At 33.5% G+C, this 22,483-nt stretch overlaps 1 protein-coding gene across 2 annotated transcripts; it reads right to left on the reverse strand.

Annotated features, from left to right (window-relative positions):
• Positions 1–1,243: 1,243 nt before the first annotated feature.
• On the reverse strand, positions 1,244–16,853 carry LOC120264799 (nodal modulator 1). 2 transcript variants are annotated; one of them, XM_039272644.1, is made up of 28 exons: positions 16,639–16,853; positions 16,482–16,547; positions 15,932–16,018; positions 14,040–14,096; positions 13,846–13,910; positions 13,568–13,737; positions 13,387–13,448; positions 13,221–13,304; positions 12,084–12,243; positions 10,950–11,065; positions 10,139–10,267; positions 8,772–8,843; positions 8,383–8,478; positions 8,210–8,287; positions 7,402–7,530; positions 7,053–7,226; positions 6,641–6,844; positions 6,409–6,522; positions 6,060–6,307; positions 5,794–5,839; positions 5,472–5,720; positions 4,121–4,351; positions 3,671–3,762; positions 2,720–2,945; positions 2,188–2,544; positions 1,867–1,940; positions 1,663–1,780; positions 1,244–1,359 (listed from the first exon to the last, which is right to left on the reverse strand). In XM_039272644.1, exons 1-27 carry the CDS (start codon positions 16,846–16,848, stop codon positions 1,669–1,671), a joined length of 3,708 nt encoding a protein of 1,235 aa, XP_039128578.1. In that variant the 5' UTR covers positions 16,849–16,853; the 3' UTR covers positions 1,244–1,359; positions 1,663–1,668. The 2 variants fall into 2 exon arrangements, with proteins under 2 accessions (XP_039128578.1, XP_039128577.1); XM_039272643.1 differs by lacking the exon at positions 1,244–1,359 and having other exon boundaries at positions 1,366–1,780.
• Positions 16,854–22,483: the final 5,630 nt, after the last annotated feature.

Genomic DNA, 22,483 nt, shown 5'->3' on the forward strand with positions numbered 1-22,483 from the left:
AATTCTCTACCTTAATTCATTGAGGAATAGAAACCAACTAGACAAAGAACTTGCTTGGGAAACTGGCCTAAACTTTTGCATGATTAGAAAAGTTAAAAGTTGAAATAATTAGATCAAAAAGAAAAAAATAATAATAATAAAAAGCAATCACGTGACAACCCCACGTTGTTTTGGCACACGTGACAACAACTTCTGAACTCATTGATGGCATGGCAGAATGGCAATAACGTAAATAAGAAGAAAAGGGAGACGAAAATAATAATGATGATTAGTGATGGGTCTCCTTCTCCAACCCTAATTGCTTTTTCCATAAAGTTAGGGTTAACTAACTAATGGCTGGTAAATGGTGAGCTCCCATCTACAACCCAATTCTTATAAATCTCATCAACAACATCAATAGAGACCCAAACTTCACTTCAAAGATACTATAATAATAATAATAATAATAATAATAATAATAATAATAATAGTATGGAATCTTATGTTTCAAGTGATTGTTTTGTTGTTTCTCTATCACAAGCAAACATTGGTGATTAGGAATAAAGAACATGGAAAGAGATATGCATTCATTGCAAGAAAATGAACGCTCATATTTTTCAAAAATATTTTTTAGTACGAAAAAATATTTTTTTTAGTACGAATGTCCATGGAGAAACACTCTTGAACAACAAAGTACCATGATTGTTTATTTTTATAAAATATTATTTCAAATGAAAAAATAATATCCCTCATAATTCATCATAATTCAAATGTTAGGTAACTTGTCCACATATTTATATATAGAAAAAATAATTTAGATATGCTCCTAGATTATTATTTTTTAGAGACATTTAATCACAACCGTTGGATGATGATCCAATGATTGTTTGTTTATATGGATATTGTACCTCTTTTATTGTTCACGAAAACTATGCATCACTGTAGAACACATTTTGATATTGTTTATAATACTTATAGCCGTCAAATGAAATCAGATGACTACTGTGAGTGTCCCTTAAATCTAGAGACATCCCTAGATTACTCATCCTAATATTGCAAATAACATTAATATTAGTTTTAGAGCTACAAACATAAATATAACACACACACAAACATATTTATCAGTAATCACTCTTGATCTATGAGATATTAATACCATGTCATTAGATTGAACCAATGTAACTGATTTTATTTTTTCAAAACACTGGTATATTTTTTAGTTAAATAAACTTGTTAACTAGAAAATTGGTCAACTACAAAAAGATAATCCATAAGTTCATTTGTCCATCTTCCTCGTCGAAGCTTTGATGCCTACATATCACCCCGAATAATTTCGACTCACCAAAATGAGGACATTCAGAGTTCTCTACTCCAGAAAATCTATAATTGATAAAACACATCATCACCATCTGGGTTACATTAATTAATAGGAAAGGTTCTATGTTTTTCCTCGGAAAAAACACATAGGAATCCCAGAATCAAGTTCACAAAATTGGTTCTCCTGGGGACAAATCATCCTGTTGTTAATTGTCAGATGAAGTCACCAATAATCAAAATTTAACATCCTCTAGAGATATATAATTCCTATTGATAGAAGCTCTACAGTGAAGATTTACTCAATTTGACCAAGTTAAAAATACGAGACCGAGAATTACCATGGGATGAAAGTACAGAAAGGCTTACTTCTGGCTAATATATCCTCCTTCTCAAAAATGGTTTTTTCACTTCTGCTTTCTTGGTGGGAGCTGGACTAGAACCTATGGGAGTCATTCCAACAGCCATTGAGTACAAATCCTTTATCCTGTAAAAGAAAATTGGCAATAAAAATAAAAGATAGAATCAATAGCAGCCAATTTGTACTGTAATCATAACATTTCAGATTCACACCTTGGCATACTGATAAAAAGAGCAATAACGCAAACTCCAACGATAAGCGGAAGCACTGGGGCTGGGGTTGGATCCTGCAAGAGAGTATTTAGGTAAGAATTTTGCATTGACCAGTTGCCTTGCAAAGTAACTGTGGATGTGCGCCGAGTGGCAATACACTTTAAAATGAATGATCCATATATAATAGAGAACAAAGTGGCAGGCTACGGTTTTGATGATATGCTAAAACCTATTTCAGAATATGCGTATTGATTCCATATAATAACAGTCACATCAGAATATATGTCAGATATATCGGGATGCAAACAACGTTTACAATACCTGTTTGTGATGATACTCCTCAAATGTATATCGGAGTGGGCCTACATGAAGTTGGGGTTGCTTTTCTAAATCAATTTCAAGAACTTCAGTTTCGAATTTGTGAACATTTGATGGGAGACCTGAGCGAAGTTGAACAAGGTGCTTTCCCTTCGGCAGATCGCGGATTTCAAAAAAGAAAGAAAGTGGAAGAGGAAATGCAGATTCAATATTTGATGGATCACTTGCTGATCTGATCTCCACAGATAGATGTGGCTGAAGGGTAACAAGATCAGCGCCTTCAACGTGGCCACTTAGAATGGTGATATCTGGCTGCTCAAATACAACAAAATCGACACCTCTAATGTCCTCAGATCCAACCTGATCCAGAATGGACAATTTTATAAGCATACCATGCTTGATCATTCAGCAGAACAGTATACAAGGATCACAAATCAGATTTCATTCAGTGATAACGCTTCAGAAAATCTTATCAGTCAGAATGCCAATATAGTTTGAAAATCAGGAACCAGGAAAAATGCTAACAAGAACTCACATTAATAGAAATAGCATCAGGAGATGCTCTTTCAATTCCCATGACTCCGGGATCCTTTACCGCGACCTTTATTGTATAAGTGGTGTCTGGATGAAGCCCTCTGAGACGGAAATTTCCTGAGGGATCAGTAGAAGCTTCTTCATAATATCCTTTAGATTCTGACCGTGCTTCAACATAAATCCCTTCTTTAGGCTGCCCAGATAGTAATGAAACACTTCCCGTAGCACTAAAAGCAGAAATATGTCAAAGATACAAACATGTTATAAAAACAGTCAGAAATATTATACTAGCAAAAACAAAGAAGTGGAATGGTTTACAGCATCCAAGTGGTCCAACAAACAATCTTATGGTGTGGTTATAAAATCATCATAAAGAAGCACAATAGATAATACAACACCAAACCAAGCAATTGAAACAAGAAAGAACAAAAAAGGAATTGAAAAATAGGTCACCCAGAAAGAGTAAACAAGGGAAGGTTTAAACATTTGAAGATTACAGCAATGATGAACACTTGTCACATGTGCAAGGAAACTGTAAGAGAGTCACCGGCTTTGAGATTTTATCGATATGGACATGCACCAAAAGAAGCTATCTGTAGCTGGAAAATAATTAATTGGTTATGCAAAACCACTTATTTGTTAAAAGGACAACACCAAAATCAAGTTATGAAGTATTTGGAGGATCCAAAGGTATACCCAACAAGTAAATTGGTTGAGAGAACAAAGATTTCAAGGGGTTTGCCAACTTTCAATCATTATTAGACCGACAAAATACCATGGTTGGTACCCTACATATCATATATCATTTCACTAGATCTTCAATTTCTGGCGTTATTAAATAAAGCAAGATAACTCACAAGAACATTTGTCCCAAAGCTTAAAGCACCTTCCGTGTTAGTGAATTAACAAAAAATTCAAATGTTCTATAAATGTAAGAACAAAATTGACAAACCTGTAAGCAACACGTGTTGCATGGAAAACAACCACTTTAGATTCACCAGAACCCAATTCTATTGCCACTGCTGCAGGAGAAAATGAATACTCCTATAAAAGAAAAGAAAAGTTATAAACTAATCCTAAATTTAGACCCTAATAGTAACCTAAAATCTAATGAACTAAGATGGAAGCTTTTGTGGCTTTCACACCTCCAATTATTCATTTACTTGGAAAACCGAAAAAATAGCTATAATATTCATTTTCTTTGATTAGAAAGATGATTGGATAGCTTATGAATCAATAGATAGAAAATCTAAAGGATGATGTTCAAGCAACCACACTTAAATTATAAGCTTACCTTCATGGAAGAACTCGAGGAAAACACAGCAAACTAACCAGCATATTCTAAAATTGACCAAGATTCATTAAATAAAATTTTCACGATAAATAAAGGAAAATTAAGCACCTTCAGCAGTGGTCGAAGGTAGAAACTCCCAGGAAACAAGTTATCAAATTTGAAAGCACCACCAGGCCCACTGATCGAGTTGTTACGGTAGCCATCCTCACCACTCAGAGATAACAGAACAGATGGAAACACTTCACCATGTTCTTTTCCATCTTTTATATAAACCAATATTTGGCCAAGCTTCTGACAAGTGAATGAATATGGTCCCACTTGTTTGATATGATAACCAGCCTGTATAATAATAATAATAATAACAATCATCATCATCATCATCATCATGATAAACAAATAATAAAAATCAGAACAAAGCTATAAACAGATCACATCTACATCAGTCATAAGGCAGTGAGAAATTTCTAAGTTAAATCACAACAATCAGGTAAAGAAGCTAGAATGTATGGAGATTTTTAAGTGTAGCAAATGAACTAGCTATTAATACATAGATGATGACAAGTCCTAATTACTGTGGAAAATAGCTAGTTCATTCATTTGCTATTTTATATCAAAAGCAACTTCCATCCATTTATTTTACCAGCAGAGAGGCTTAAATAGTCCAAATCCAGACAACAAGCTCTTAAAAAAGAGACAATAAAGACACCCTTAAGAGTTTAGATGTCACTAGTAGTTGTTAGGACACCTACCCGGATGGCTTCCGATTCAGATCCATAGCCAACACACTGGGTTCTTTCCATTGTTTGAAGTATTGAGCAACCTCTAGGTTTGGAGGTTATCCTCTATCGGTTAATCATGAAGGTTACAAGGGATTCTAAAAGATATAAAATGTGGCGCGCATAAGATAAATGATGGCAAACCCAGCAAAACCCATGAGAAAATTCCTAGCCCTGTAATAATGTTTCAATGCCTACTACTAACAAAGCTAGTGAACAAGGGCCACATCAATGTGAGGATTCTAACACACACATAAATACCCTCGCTTGCAAACAGGTTTCTTCACCTGGAAAAGGTGATACGCCCAGATTGCTGAGGAATAGCAATTACTGAAATGGCCAGAATTCAGCTTTATAACAAAAACAACAAGAAGGACAACTATAAGCTAAAACAAGCACTCTTGATATTAGTAACCTAATAAGCTAGTCAGAACCGTCTTTTCAGAGTGTTGTTCTTATGTCAGGCTACAGAAATTGATCGGTAAAAACTCAACTCAAAATATACACTGATTTATATGTGTATATGAGCCACCTATTTCATCAGTTGGAAAAACAAATACCATTTGAATAAAAAAAAAACACACAATGTGGGTGATATTCAGTTTCACAATTGATATAACTAATCTAGTGAAACACATAAAGATAGCTTGAAGTCAAGGATTTTGGTCTTATGAAATGCATACCATTGAAGCTTCAACCTTATAACTTGTATCATCATACAGAGGTCCAGCAACAAAAGAGCCATCTTCTCCTGTCTTGGTATCCAATGCCAGGTCACCTTCCTTTAAAGGAGCATTGCTGCTGTCACCTAATGCTAAAATTTTTATATCAACACCAGAAAGAGCCGGAGATACTGATCCACTGATATACAACCCAAATCGGCCAGCAATTGGTGAAATATCAGATTGGCAACCATCGCTGCTGACTGACACCTGCCATTTTTTTAGCACGTGAGATTATATTTTAAATTACTATATTTTTGATAAAACATAAAAACCTACTCACATGGCGCTGTCTTGGATAAAACAGAATCTTCTTTTCACTAGTGTCCCTGCAAGCATCAGAGTGGATACACATCAGTGGAAACCAACCATGAACCTTGTACCCACCAGACCATTCAAGACAATTGCAACATGCTATATATATATGCATATATCATGAGAGTTAATTTATTCTACCAAAAGAAACAAATTTCTTATCTTTGAGAAAGAGAAATGGTTAAAGCACACTGGATATGGTCTTATTAATCATTATAGAATGCACATACATACCTTAAGTCACGAGGAACAAAGACAAACTCCTCACCAAGATCAGACCAAACTGAGTATTCATAGACACGGCCTTGCTGGCCACTTCCACCGGGGATGAGTCTTGGATGAATAATGTCACGAACACTGCCGTCTTTATTAATTACATCCAGAATAATGCTCTCAGATAAATCAGATTCATCCAAACCTATGATCGGGTCAAAATGGATCTCTCCCCGGACAAGGTATTTTTCACCAGTGAGATGTAAGGGCTGCAAAAATAACTAACTGCTGTAAGCCAATGAAGAGTCAAATAGCAAATTCAGTATAAGTAACCAAAAAATAAACAAAAAGAGGAGGGCAAGGAATAAACCAAAGGATTTTTTGTATCAAACTCCACCGATGAACTTCCAAAGAAAATACATGAATTAACAAAATGAAGCTCATGGACTCCAGAAGACTCGACACAAATTCTTTGTGACCCTTTCTGCATGCCAAGAACTGAGATCAATTGGACCGTTTAAATAGCACTTGAATTCAGTTATGCATTAGAACATTAAGTATTTATGGTTTTAGTTGCAAAATTTACTCATCAGCAAAACCACCTTTATCAGCAAATCAACACGAGAAGAATCAGGCCCGCGGATGTATGCATCGGTATTGTGAGTAGAAATTACATCTATCCAATAGCCTTTCTGCATGAAGACAGCTCCTTTGATATCCTCAATACCAACATCCAAGTTAATCACACTCCGATCCCAGCACCAATCATCCTCCTTAGGATTTATCAATGAAGAACCATGTCTGACCTGTGTATAAATTGGAGAAAAAGAAGGAAGGATAACCAGAAAATAATATTCAGTATATAAACTAAACATACGCCAGTATAATATAGATGCGCACATAAGATATCAATAGTTCATATGTTGCTGCCAAAAAGAAATATATCTTTTAATTGTGGCCTATCAACAACTGAAGCAGTTTGCTGTGTGAACAAAGATCAGAAAAGTAGCAGACCTCAAGGAAGTACTTCCCAGGGAAGACTTTTGCAAACATGAAGTTGCCACTTTTATCATCCACTATAGTTGTCTTTTTTTCCTCCATGCCTTTACCAACAAGTCTAACTAGTGAAACAGATATGGACTGGCAGTTCTCCTTGCAAAGCACAGAGCCTTGAATATTAACCTGAGCCTGCAAATGGGTGGCAGAATGTAATTTTAGAAACTAATCACTTTTTCGAAGTTCCACATTCTCTGCAAACTTCTGAAAGGATCTATGTAGCCCACACAAATAAAGCAAGATCCACCCACCACAGGTGTCTAACACTAATAAATAATAATAACTTACTCTAAATAGAGATCCTCACCTGAAAAAATTCTACATTAAGCACAGGGCTGTTAACTTTCACATCAACATACGAAGGTGAGAATATAAGGCTGGAAGAACTTTCTGATTTTATTGGCAGAGCAGATAGCCGATATTCACCGGGAGGGACCTACATGTCAAATAACAAAAGATTAATAAATTTACTGAGTACAAGGAAGATAAAAAAATTAAAAAAAAAAATTCTCATCTATATGGCACATCATCAATAAGCCATTTAAACCATGTAAATATAAACCTTCCAGCCCAAATAGGTTTCATTCTAACGGAAATCTCAGCATGCAATACAAGAAAAGATCCAAATAATACAATAAGATTTAAGTCAGAAATTTGAAGCATATCAAACCACTCTGTCCACTGTAAAATTTATAAATCAGTTACTTTAAGCATATGACGGTAAAATAAATGTAAAATAAAAATACTGCACATCGAACACAAAAATACTCCCAACAAAGGTATTTCCATCTAAACAGAACTTCTGTGGTAAGTAATTGAAATAAGTCAAAGTCAATTTCTTTAGAATTATGCCTAAACATTTTTCAAAACGGAAATTACAAAAAAACCTGGGTTATTTTTAAAATCAAAATATACTAGTTCAACAGTATCTGTGAAAAACAATCCAAGGAAATGCATAGATATGAATAGGCAATACATGAAAATACTTAGAGAATAAGCAATCCAATTGATGATAAAGTTTGAATTTTGTCAAATTTGAAATAAGTACATCAAATAAGAAAGTAAGGAAAGCATAAAAGGACACCAGGCAAAAAGACAAGGACAGTCAAAAATACCTCAAAACAGAAACTTCCATCCTCTTTTGTCAGTTTCATTTGGGGTTTGACACTTTCAGGCCCATGAGTTAGCGCAACCTAGACATTATACCACCAATTTAGTAATGAACAGAAAATCATAAACAAAAAAATATGACTTTTCACTTGGAAGAGAGAGCAAAATAACCAATTACCTTTACTTTTGAATTTGGGGTGACCATTCGTACAACACCACAGATATCATAGTGGATAGCCTTGATGTCATCAATGAAAGCCAAGTTTGGAAGAACCTGATAGATAAATTTAATTTTTGTCAAAATGATTGCAGTAAGAAAAAACATTGAAACAACAAAAGGCAATGCTATTTATAATGTAATCATCATCATCATTATTATAAGAAAGTGAACGAATATTCATATAGAAAAACAAACAAACAGTCAGAAAGAACATCAGATCAGCTTCAAAGAAAGATCAGAACAATGCAAGAATCAACTAGAAATAAAGCCAAAAAAAAAGGTATACTTTACTAAAGCACAAAAACTTTAAAATTGAAAGTGATATCAGCTAGAAATACATGTCTTACCAAGAAATTCTCTAGAACACGGAACTTGTAGTGAGTTTTCTCTGCCAATATAGAGTAATGCTTGGATGTAACCTAATAAAATAAAAAATTATTTGTCATTCTCCCACACACAAACAGGCTAACAAAATCATATAACATCTATGAATGAAGCTCTATAAAATCGATAATAGATTCCAGATAAATAAATCAAGTAGGAAAAGAATATGCTTCTTCAATTTGTCCAAAGTGAAAGATCATATCTGCAGCTTATAGATGAATTTCACTTTCCCCAAGTTAGATGATTTTACAAGATAGTGGCCTTCTCCAGAATTTGAACTTCACTTTCCCCAAAAGAGTGGATACAATTGAAAGAAACAAGATTTATTGTCTTGAAATTTAAAGATTAATGCGTGATGAAGGCAGATAACTAGGATCAGTTGAACATTTGGAACTACAAATGCCATGATAAAATAAAGATCTAAAATAAATGAAATTATCCTGTCAAGAAGAATGCAGCAAGCCCAAAACACGTTGATTACATTAATGAACAGGAATAGGGATGGCAATAATCATCAAACCCAACCCCACCCGACCCGAGTTTGATAGCGAAAATCCGGTTTGACCGGGTTTCGGGTCAGGTTCGGGTAAAACCCGACTAATATAAAGCGGATGCGGGTATGGGAATCCTAATACCCGACCCGAACCCGAACCCGAACCTGAAATTTAATTAACAAATATACCCAATTATATATATTCAATTTTTTTTGTTAGGGTTTTTTTAAATTCCTACTCTATGGTGTTCATTAAAAAAAAAAACTATGATTTTGGATTGACATTTTAAATTTTTACTTGGTATTTTAATTTTATTTTAAATATTTTTAAATAGTGACATGGCAGGGCGGGTATCCCCACGGGTACCCGATTACCCGTCGGGTGCGGGTGTGGGTTGAGGTTTTGAAAACCCCCGGGTTCGGGTTCGGGTATGGGGTCGGAGTAGTGAGTGTGGGTGCGGTATGGCAAAACCCGCACCCGATCCGACCCGACTCGTTGCCATCCCTAAACAGGAATATGAAATATCACCCTGCAAATGCAAGTATTTTGCTGAACAAGGCAGATAGGGCATTGTGCAGGCAGGCCATATTAAGAATTATATTAGGCTACAACCATACAGCAAAATAAAGATTTTCTGGTTAGGATAAGAGCAATTATGGCTTCATATATATTTTGCCTTCTATTATGCCATACCCATATATCAGAGTTTGTGGGATCTAAATGATTATTGCATGGGTTCCAGCTTAAGGAAATAGAGAAAATAAAAGAGTTCAAGTTGACAAAAACAACTCTTCATATAAATCAAGGTTAAGTAGAAAATAATTATAGAAAATTACTTGATCAAGCTTGTAAAACCCTTGTCCATCAGTGATTGCCTTGGGTTGCCCATCTACCATAACTTTCGCACCTTCAACTCCAACATTATTCCCATCAACAACACGACCACCAACAGAAAATCCTGTAACCTGTCAAGAGACGCACAAGCTAGTCCTATGTCTTACTATATACATAAAGAAATAGCACTAGTACTTACATACACTGCAGCCAACCTCACAGAAATGGGTATACTTCCAACATTATGCAATATAAATTCCTTAAATTCCAGAGATCTTATACATAAAATGGGACACAATACCTAAGATATGAACAGGACCTTCAATACCAGTGAGGATCAAAGAATGGAATCATTTTTTATTTGTTTAAGCCACCAGAAAGAATGTCCAAAGTAGTGACACGGGAAGAAGAAATACACCTCTAGACTGTTGTTTGACCATTAGGTGCTAGCATTGCAGAAAATGGTTTGTACCTATTTCTGACCTATGTCAGGTCGTAGAAATATACGTTCAAATCTAGAAGTGCTATTTTTTTTTTAAATAAGAGTTAATGCCTTCTCATAAATATTATTTCAGGCATCATATATCATATTATTAGTTTCATTGAAAAATGAAACTCCTAGCAAACATAACCATTTCACATATAGATCACAACAAAGATTTATGAAGGTAGAGGAAAAATATATATAACCATATGTACTTCATGATAACCAGATTTGGAACATGACAATAAAAACTGTAATAATATAAAGGCCAACATGAATATCATAGAACGCATATATGCAGAATGAAGAATGAGAACAGTAGATCAAACCTGAAACTTCTCAGGAATAGTAACATGGCAATGCTCCACAGATACAACCACTGAACGAGGTGAAACATCAAAAACTGTATTCTCTCCCTTATAATATGGTACAAGCTCATAAACACCTATAAGCACATCAAGAAAAACAACATTGTGAACAAAATGGATTTGATATCATGGTACAAGTAATGAGAAACTTAGCCTGAACCAAAATATAGCTTCCAGAATAAGGGAAAAATGAAGACCTTGCTACAACCAAAATCAGATGATTTCCATTCTACTAATTTTTTATTAAAGACAAAAGATAAGGAACGCAAAGGTACAAATCATGCTGGATAATTGGAAAAGGGACTTGTTAATTGTGTAACGGTCACAGCCATCAAAGAAAAGACAAGATTAAGGCAGTGGATGTAATATCGATGACATGGAGACTTAGATAAGCTAGCAAACCTTTGGCCAATCCAAAACTAAGATACCTATGAGAATTTAAAACGTAAAATGGCCCAAGCAATAAATACTCACCAAATGCTGAACTTAAGTGAGCACCTGACCTGAATGTGGATTTACCAAATGCCATAATTTCCTTAAAATATGCATTGGAATCTCACAATGAAACATGGTAAGTAGGAGCATGGATGCACCTTTGGAATTTACAAAATATGCAATTTAAAAATGAGAAGCTTCAGATAATGAAGAACATAGAATGTAAAATTAAAAAGAACCATTATGAGACATTTTTACTATGTGTTCAAGTTGCTGATAAGTGGAGAGAAATCAAACAGTTGGCTGAAGTTGCCAAATGAGCATACTGACAAATAGGAAGTTGGAAAATCACATGAAGCAAAGAAACAGAAAATAGACAACCAAAGATATCCTAGATATCCATGAAAAGCAAATAACTCTGTTTTATGAACCATCATTGTCTCTGAATAGCATACTACCTCAATAATATCCAGATATTCTGATTTTAATTTTAGACATTTAAAAGAGCATAGGCACATAGAAGAACAGTGACAACCATACATGAAGAAACTTGTATACTTCAATAGTAAAAAATTGATGACCCTATAAGATGAAATTTAATTAATAAAAAGTTAAAAAAGGAAAATCACAAAAAAAAATAAACAAACAATAAAATTTTACCACAAGGTATTGAACTGAAAGTGAACTTTCCATCTGCATCTGATATCACATGACAAAGAGCTCTTTCTTGATGCAAGGCATCACCAACCCCTTGAGGACAAGGCACTTTTGACACATCATTTGAATGTAAATATATGTGAACTCCCAAAATTGGATTTCCCTGCCCCATAATAAGTTACATTTAAGTTTGCAAAAGTTCTCAGGCAAACTCTTCCAATGCTGGCCAATTTCAACAAACTATGATCTAACAAGTAAAGTATGATTGACCATGTAATATTACTAGACCATGGTAGCTCATGTGAAGGAAGGCACAATTACTAGCAGAACTTGTCATGTACATTTGATGGTGAAAGATCGCATCAAAGTTTGTGAAATGCTATGTGTCTCCCAGCCCTAATTAGTGAGGTGAAAGAAACAAAGTACTATTTACTGTTGTCCATACATTTAACTTAGACGTCCACAAAGTCTTCAAACAAAGTCAGGTTCAGGTAGAAATCTAATATTCAAAAGCAATTTCAAGAACAATCAAGATATAAACATGCTAGATCACAAAAAATTTCATAGAAAGTTTTGATCAAGATTGCTTCCCAGGTCCATAAAGGCATTATGTAAATAAGAACAAACCAAACCACTGGAGTTGACTTGAAAAAGCTACAACAACGAGCCATAAAGTATCAGAAATTAGACATGCATGATAGAGCTAGATACAGTGCCCAATACGGGGAAGACCTAGCCACCAATACGCATTCTATAAAACACTGAAATATAAATCAACATTTCAAATAATATCATAGCTATGTTTTACAGTACAGTAGTAGCTCATCAAATAGAAAACTTCTATTTCATTTGACACCGGTCCAGGGCATTAGTCATTCAGTGGACTAATCAGTTACAGGTATGGTTGAGGATTGAAAATCTACAATTTCTGAATAAATGAAATCTCTTTGCATTCTGATGCCAGGCCTCAAAATTTATAGTTTCTAGATCTTTGAATTGGAGAGAATGAATTTTTTTTATCAACCATATAATTTAAATGCCTATGTTGCAAGACACCACAGAAAATGAAATAACCAAAGCAATTCATAAAGAAGGAATGGTATTGCTGCAAGCAGATGTCCTTAAGAATAACAACAATACCTGAGCAACAACAAAGCCACTGATATCATAACCGGAGACGAAAAAAATGTCATTGACCGCAGCATTTCCATACCCCAACTCAACCTGTAATAATTTAAGAAAAGGTGCAATAAGCAACCAGAAATTGGACTCCTGCTATATGAAAATTCATACTACAGTCTCAAACCTCTGCAGCACCTCGAACTTCAATTCCTAAATTAGGATGAAATGCATGCAACTTGTACTTTCCTGCAAAAGAAAAGCAAACATAAAAGCCACAAAATATTGTCATTGAAGCAGAGAAGACTAAAACAACAGGACATTATGTCTACAGGCAAAAAGGCTGGTAAATAGTTGGCAAACAGAACCTGGAGCTATGTTCACAAATGAATAATCCCCTGTTGTGGATGTGAAAGCAGATGCAATGACATCATCAGAGGGCGATAAGAGTTGAACCTTTACATCAGAAGGGCCTCCATCCTTTTTAGAACAGCTTTTACCACCAACAGCTCCCTTAACCCTTCCTGTAATCATAAACCTGGAAATACAATTGAACATTGATAGGGAGTAACATGCTGAAAGAACATAACTCTCCAATCAAATTAATAAACAGAAATTAAAATATTTTCCCAAAACAACTACAAACCCTGTAAATTGAAAGTTGATATCTGCATTTGCATTACAGCCATTGCTATCCACAACAACCGGAACCTGCAAAAGGCTGCTAAAGTTCATCACATGTTTAAGAAAACACTATTACTACTATGTGTTAAAGAAAAGGAGGGATATCCATATGAAACAGAAGGAACAACTTCCAGTTAGAAGCAATCTTTGACTCACATTAGCAGGGTTCCATGACCAACCATCAGGTCCAACAACTTTGATGATGAATGAACCCTGCATTATGCCAAAATGAATTAGGAAGGAAAAATCCTCAAAAGAACTAAGGAAAATTTTGAATAGGAAATACTCCTTTAATTACAAATTGCCATTTTTATAAGATATGGTCCTCAATGCTCAATGTGCTAACACAAAAGAAAGCACCCAACCTACATACAGAGGATGTCACAGCCTACCTGTTTATTTCACATCAGTTTATCATGGGTGTCATGCTAGCACAAGTGCCAAAGACCATCACATATATCCAACCTCCCATACTAACTATTCTAGCTAGAAATGTCAAATTGGTAGAAAATGCCAACCTCTCAACCATAATCCCCTCCCTCAATAACATGCTCTCTTCTCAAACTAATCTAACCACCATTACACTTTTTCAATTAAAGCAGCAAATTTGTTCATGCCCAAATTCCCAAATTCTGAAAAATTTTGAGCCAGTCAAAGTCTTATATTTGCTCATTTAATGCCATTTTGGTTAATGATACATGTGCAGCACCAGCTAAATTTAATAACAACCTTTCTTGCTTTCTGTTCAAGTATTCAAATCACTAGTGAACATCTAAACCCCCTACAGGTAACAACCATGCTCGGTTATCTCTTACATCTAACTCTTACACTAAGTTTCTTTTGATTACCCCGCATGGGCCGCATTAGATGATTGCAATATTAATTTATTCAGAAGACTTATTGAATGTTCCCATTGGTGTACATCCAACGGGAATTGAACCTATGAATTTGCCAATACACTAGAAGAAATTTTTTAGAAGTTAGATCAACATATAATAAACAAGATATGTGAAAGAACAAATGTAAAAAATGCTCTCAAACCACTGCCCCGATGAGCAGATGGAGGTAGTAAATCATAAAGTAGTTTTTGTAGAAATTGTGATGAATCAACTTCCTGTGATAATTCTCCTTAATCTCAAGAACCAAATGTGTATAACCTTCTCATTTTTATTAATCTCAATCTATTTAATACAAAAATGGAATAGTGGTAAAAGCAATTTGAGACAACCACATCTCAAGCTGCAGCACTAGTCAACTTAGCCGAAACTGCTACATCTTAATTGGCCACCCCACATATCAATATATCATTTTGCTAATCTCAAATTGGAACTAAAAATGAAGGCCATACACAGAGAAACTCAAAGATCCTTTAGCACTATAGTGTTAAGCAGCTTAAAACTGCCACCAAATAAAAGTGAATAAACTTAAAGTGAACTACATATGTTCTTTCGTTTAGCAAGTACTGTACCTCAAAGAAACAAAACGAAACCAGAAAAAAAGATTAACGGGTTAAATACAGATTTGCCAAATCATGGCTTGCAATAAAAGCAGAGGCACACATGGAAAGGACGCCAGAAAGCTTGTCACGTGGAAAAAATAAGATAGGGGAATCAAATCACAAACCCAAAGAAAACAGAAGCCACAAAAAACATGCTCAAAAGTCCAAAACTTACAGAGTCAGTGAACCAAAAAATTATGCAGACAAGTAAAATGAAAATTATTACAGGCACTTCCTGTGCAAGACACCTGCCCTTCAAATGCTTGCAAGGCTTCTAACAAGGTGCAAATTTGTACATATCTAAAACTAAGACTGTTGTTCATCAATAAGCACAGAGTATGATACAGATTTCAAGAAGCATGACCAAATCCTCAACTTTGGCAGGCAACAACCCAGACAGTTTTAGATAGTGTAAACTTAAACGTTTTGCATTTCAATAGTTCATTTTGAAATTCAATTGAAAATGGAACCAGATTACGGTCATATATGAATAAGCGACACAATTGGAAATAAAGACAACTGATGGAACGAGTAATAAAAGAAAGAAAACCTTATCATATACAGGGATGAAGTAATAACCATTGGGAGCACACTGAGTCCTCTCCTTGACTAGTCCATCTATCGTGCGAAGCTCAACCTGCAACAATGTACAATAATTTATTTCTAATTCTGTGAACACATGAACATTCATTTAACCAATAACAGAATCTCCACAATTTAGCAGCACTCATAGGGATGGTATGGAGTACCTTACCTATCTTCATGAATAAGTGAATCCAAAATGTGCAATAATTTATTTCTAATCCTGTCAAAAATTGAATACTCATATAACCAATAACAGAGTCTCCACAATTTAGCAGCACTCACAGGAATGGCATCAAGTACCGTAACTATCTTCATGAAGAAGCGAATCGAAAAGCAAGAATGGCATGTTGACAATTATGACGCAAATAACACATCTACTAATACAACGAATTCTTAAACTATACACTTAAACATTCAAAAAGAGTTTCAAGATGCTAAATTTCATTAAAAATCATACTAAAAACATTGCTCTACGCAAAGAAAACACATCACAACAAAGTAAGAGACAATCATACAGTAATGTGCGAGTAATCCAGCTTCGCATCAGTTGTCTTCCTAGCTTTGATCAGCGTCGGACTCGCCTAGAAAACAAGAATCAAACAAAGATTCATCAAAAACACCTCCATAAACCAAATCCTACACTACAAACAAAGTTTAAAGCATTCAGATCACCTCAATGAATCCACCGCATCCATGGATCGAATTGGCAGCAGCCGAGCACACCGAAATGGCGACCAAAAGGCAAAGAAAAACATCCTTAATCCCCATTCTCCTCGATCTCGAGCTCCGCCAGAAATCAGAGCATGGGATTGAAGCTTCCCTCTCAAACAAGAACCCTAACCCTCTCCTCAACGGATCTATACACCGGGACGAAGACCCCATTCACTTCTATAGTGATGGACTTTTAACGGATTTTGGATACGATCCGGATCCGCAATCGAATGTAACGGGTTTCGGATCTTTAAATATCCGTTTCGATAGAAACCTGTTTCCAGTTTCCTTATTTAGCCACCTGCGGATCCGCCTTCGAAAATGACAATGATGTCGGATCTTTTAGCGGATCTATAAGAATAAGAATCCGATCCGGTAGGGAGATATTGGGTATGTGGATCCAAACAATCAGTTTAGTTTAGATCCGCATCCGAACATTTAACGGATTTTCGATACGCTCCGGATCCGCAATGGAATGCAACGGGTTTCGGATATTTAAATATCCGCTTCGATAGAAACCCGTTTCCTTATTTAGCCACCTGCGGATCCGCATTCGAAAATGGCAATGATGTCGGATGTTTTAGCGGATCTATAAGAATAAGAATACGATCCGGTAGCGAGATATTGGGTATGTCAGTATGTGGATCTAAGCGATCAGTTTCATTTAGATCCGCATCCAAACATTTAACGGATTTCGGATCTCTCGCGATGAGATTTCAATTCAATAACAACCAAAAATTAAACGGATTCGGATCTTTGTTAATGATAAAATGACCCGATAATGATCCATTACTAATCCCGGCCAGTTTAAAGTGTGCAAGGCCCAGTCCAACACATTTTTGCCTTGGACAAGGCCCAATTATATAACATTGAAAATATTAATTAATTTTAATTAATAATTTTTTAAAATAAATAATAAACAACTAACATTAATAAAAGATAATTACAAAAAATCACAACAAGACTGAAACAACATACACAAAGAAATATTTAGTTGTCTGTGACTGTAAGTGAAATCACATACACTATAATGTATTTCAACTTTGACTTGCTATAACTAAAACTGTTGCATTTATTTTTTTATTTATTTAGTTTGATTTAATTTTAAAAATATAGTTACTGTCTAGATAACTGGAATGTTGAGATTATTTCAATTATTTACTAACATTATTAATTATTTAATAGTGTTCATAAAAATTAATTTAAGTAAAATAATTGATTAATTTCATAAATTATATATTAAATTTAAAAAAATATTTAATATTTCTTTAATTGTATTACTTAAAAAATTTCTAATTAATTTTTATAAGCAATCTAGTATTTCCAATTAAAATATATTTTATCATAAAAAAAATTAATTATATAAATATTACTTTATAAAAATATTTAAAATTTTTAAATTTTACTACATAAATTGTTTTTTATAATTAAATTTAAAAATAATTTATTTAATTAAATATTTGTATAATTAAATATGAGATAAATACTATCGTGAGAGAATACCACTTAGTTCATTGTTTTTAACATACAACAAATTTTGTTGTAAGTTGAAATGTGGCCAAAATATAATAAAATGTAAAACATTTTAAAAGTAATATTTATTTTACATGAAACCAAACAACATTTACATGTAAAACTAATTACATTACAGCTACTTATAACCACTTACAGGTAATCAAATAACCCTGTATATAATATGACTTACACTATAATTTAAAATACAGGTAACCAAACAACCCCTAAGGGACCGTTTTGGTTCGCGGTAATGTAGAAATATTACCACGTGTTACGTGATAATATGAAAATATTACTACGTTTGGCATTACACCGGTGGTAATGTGGATGGTAATATCACATTACCAACTTATAAATATTACCAAGAAAGTGCTAATCCTATTACCATCAAATTTGATGTCTATGTTGGATTACCATGGTAATCTTATAACTTTTTATATTTTAACAAATTGATTACCATGACATCCAAACACGGTAATGAACTATTCCCGATATTAAGAGTTCTTAACCAAACATGTTTATATTAAATTACCGTAATATTTCTAACCATATAACATTCCCACTCATTTTACCATGATAATCTTATTACGTAGTAATATGTCATTACCACGAACCAAACGGCCAGTAAATGTAAACTAATCACCCATGGTGGATCAACCGAGATATATTAACAACCGGATTAATACTAATTATTCTGAATTTATTTTGAAATTTAAAATAAATTTAAAATTATTACTGTTATTATTATGAGCAACACAGCACACACGTGACAGGGAGTCATTGATAGGAATCAATCAAACACAAAATCAATCAAACACAAAATCAAAAAAATAAATCCACTATGAGCACCACTAAAATTGACACTGTTTGGGAATAATCTAATGATGTGCCACACGATTAAGTTTCCGTGTAATGTCAGCCGTCGGTCAAATCAATTGGTCTAAATGTCACGTCACGGTCCCTCCTTTTCTAACCAAAAAAACACCGGGCCCGATCCCATTCAAGTGCTTTCCATAAATGGCAACAAAATGCGTCTATATTGGGCCCGGCCCACTGTGGCTCACCTCACTGAATTGGGTTTAAATCTCCACCGTAGATCAAGATACAACCTAGTACTTTTTAACGGTCGATGATGGTTTATAGTTTTTTGTTTCCTTTCTTTCTTTTCGTTGTTTATTAAAATGTTATAATGAATCCAAGATTGAGACGGAAATCAAGGAAATTTTTACCTTTTTTTAAATGATATTTAATATATATAATATTATTTTTTAAACTTATGTGGTATATATTTGTAATTATCTCAATGGACTTTTGTTACTTGTATAATAAAAACGTTCAATGAGATTGGCACTTATCATTCATTTTTTATGATCTTGTAATAATTTATTTATCCGTTCTTTTGGGAAAATAATTAATTAAAAACAAACAAACAGTATAAATCAAGGACTTGAGCTTAGACCAAAATGGGCTTCTGTTAACTGTAGTATACTTGAGTCTGGCCCAGCCCAAGTACTCCCATACGACATTAAAAAGAATATATATATATATATATATCACAATAATAATATCATTGAAGAAATGGTGCTACTCATCGAAATTGATGCAAGTGTTAGAGACACAAGTCGCTTAATTCAAACTTAATTAAATGTATATGAAAAAAATATATATAAGTAGAAGTTTAACTCCACTAAAATCGATAAAAAAAAAATTAAATAAGAATTTAAATAATACTCCTACAAAAAAATAAAAGAAACGAATGAAATTATATATTATCAATAATTTTTATTTTAATTTTTTATAAATACTGACAAGTAATGGGTTACATGTACAACTAAGCTTTATAGCACATGTACTTTTTTATTTGTACAAACTAAAACTCGAACCCATATCTTTAATGGTACAGATTTTTATGCACATGATCCAATATTAAAAAATCAAAAGATCAAATAGTAGTTAGCAGATCACAGTAGTTATATATGAAAAAAAAAGTAAATATAAGTTTAACTCCACTAAAATTCATAAACAAAAAAAAAAATTAAATAATACTCCTACAAAGGAAAAAAATAAACAAATAAAATTATATTTTCACTAGTTTTTATTTTAATTTTTATAAATATTGATAAGTCACGTGTTATAGATAATAAACACACAGAGGGAACTAAGCTCTACAAACAGGGGAAGAAGGAGGGGGGTCAAGGGTGTGCTTGAGCACCCCCTTGCCCTCAGTTAACAATGTCTGTCTCTCTATATATATATACATATGTATCAATTAATGGTGTTTATATATATACACACATACATACATATGAGACTAGTGGTAGAAGCACCCACTCCTTTTTACTTCTCTCTCTCTCATTTTTATTTTTAGTTTTTTAAAAATGTTAATCTTTTTTCCAAACTAATACTATAGTCTAAAATATAATATTTTGAAAAAAAAATATTTACAAAAACTTTATTATTTGACCTATTAATATTTTACAAAGTAGTTTATCTAGTAAAAAAAAACTTTCCAAATATCTATTATTTATCCCCTTTGTTTTTTTTACAAAATAATTTATACAGTATAAAAATTATATTTAAAAAAAAAATTTGTTAAAATTTATTATTTGACCCTGACTTTTGTAACTATGATATAACATATAAAATATTGTTTAAAAAATATTTATAAAAATATATTATTTATTTTATTTTATTTTTTTTACTTGGTCAATTTTAAACAAAAATTATAACTGTCTTCATAGTCTTTATAGCCCTCGTTTTTTTTTTTTTAAATTGGATTGATCAAATAGTAATGACATGTCATTTGACCAATCTACAATATTATATATATAGATACATATATATTGATTTTTTGATAAGGAACATTCAAAATTTGTTTTTTAGTTTTTTGAGTTATGCAACCCTTCATATTCCTCCTACTTCCGCCACTGTTTACAAACACATATACTTTTTGCCTTTACAAATTAAAACTCAAACCCACGTTTTCAATGAGACATATATTTTATGCATAAGATCTAATATCAATAGATCAACACTAGTTAGCATATTTTCAATAACACTCTGCTTCATGTTATACATATATATACTAGTAAAATAATTTGTGTATTTTTAAAATTTTAATTTTTTTAAACAAATAATGTGATATATATATATATATTATGAGTAACATTGAGTTACTTACTGATAACTACCCGTATTTGTACATGTTTGTTTTTTTACTCTGTCGCTTATCGAATTTATTTTTATATATATATATATATATAATACACGAATTGGTCATTCTACTTTTTTCTCTTTTATTTTTTGGTCCCTCTACTCAAAAATGTTCCCAAGTAGTCTCTCTACTTTTGAGAATGGTTCTACTTAGTCGTGTCTACTCTAAAATAAGTCAATGACTGTATTTTCAAAAGTAAAAGAACTATATGGGAAGAGATTAAGGGTAGAGGGACTAAATTAAGTCATTTTCAAGAGTAGAGAGATTAATTGTGCGTATTTCTAAGTAGAGGAAAAAAAGAGAAAAGCAGAATAATCCATTCGGGTATTATACCTATATTTCATGCATGAATAATAATATTTATAAAGAAAAAAAAAAGAAATGAATGGAAATGCAGGTCCCCACAGAGAGCGAAGGTTTTGTAGTTACGATGAGTGCACGGAATCCGATGCCACCGTGGCCATCCATCCATCCACACTCGATCCGAGCGCCGCCGCGAGCTCCCCGTGACTCCAACGCTGCTGCTGCTGCTGCGCTCCCCCGCGCGCTCGAGCTCGTCTCCCGAGAAATGGGCTCATGCTCGCCATTCATCACTGCTTCTTCTCCTCCGTGCCAGCCACGCAGGGAGGGACCAGCTCATCCCGTGACTCCCCCGCTCCCGCTCTTCTCCACCGTCCGATTACCCTCGTTTTTCATGACGATGATGATGATGATGATGTTGTTCATATAACTCACTTGAATTATTTTATTATATTATTGTTATTATTATATTTTAATAATTTAGTTTAATGGTCTCGAAATACTTATTGATTATTAGTGTTTGTTTCTGGTATGTTTTTGAATTACTAGTATTAAACTTCGATTGACTTTATAATATTAATTCATGTATATTAGTTAAGGTGAATAACTAAAAAGATCATGAGGGTTAACAATTATTATTATTGATTTTTTTTTTTGAAAAATTAGATAAATTATGGGTTCATTGTAAAACTGAAAACAACAACTAAAAAAACAACTACATTGTGGTTTATCCACATTTAATTCAAAAACAAACTACAGTAAAAACATAAATATAAT

This window comes from Dioscorea cayenensis, chromosome 7 (assembly GCF_009730915.1).
Source record: "Dioscorea cayenensis subsp. rotundata cultivar TDr96_F1 chromosome 7, TDr96_F1_v2_PseudoChromosome.rev07_lg8_w22 25.fasta, whole genome shotgun sequence".
NCBI classification, from domain to species: domain Eukaryota; kingdom Viridiplantae; phylum Streptophyta; class Magnoliopsida; order Dioscoreales; family Dioscoreaceae; genus Dioscorea; species Dioscorea cayenensis.

Coding starts and splice junctions, on each gene's coding strand:
- LOC120264799 (XM_039272644.1), bottom strand. CDS start 16,848: ATGGGGTCTTCGTCCCGGTGTATAGATCCGTTGAGGAGAGGGTTAGGG. Junction 8,288..8,382: donor CCCCAAATTCAAAAGTAAAG/GTAATTGGTTAT, acceptor TATAATGTCTAG/GTTGCGCTAACTCATGGGCC. Junction 7,227..7,401: donor TTAATGTAGAATTTTTTCAG/GTGAGGATCTCT, acceptor ACCCATTTGCAG/GCTCAGGTTAATATTCAAGG.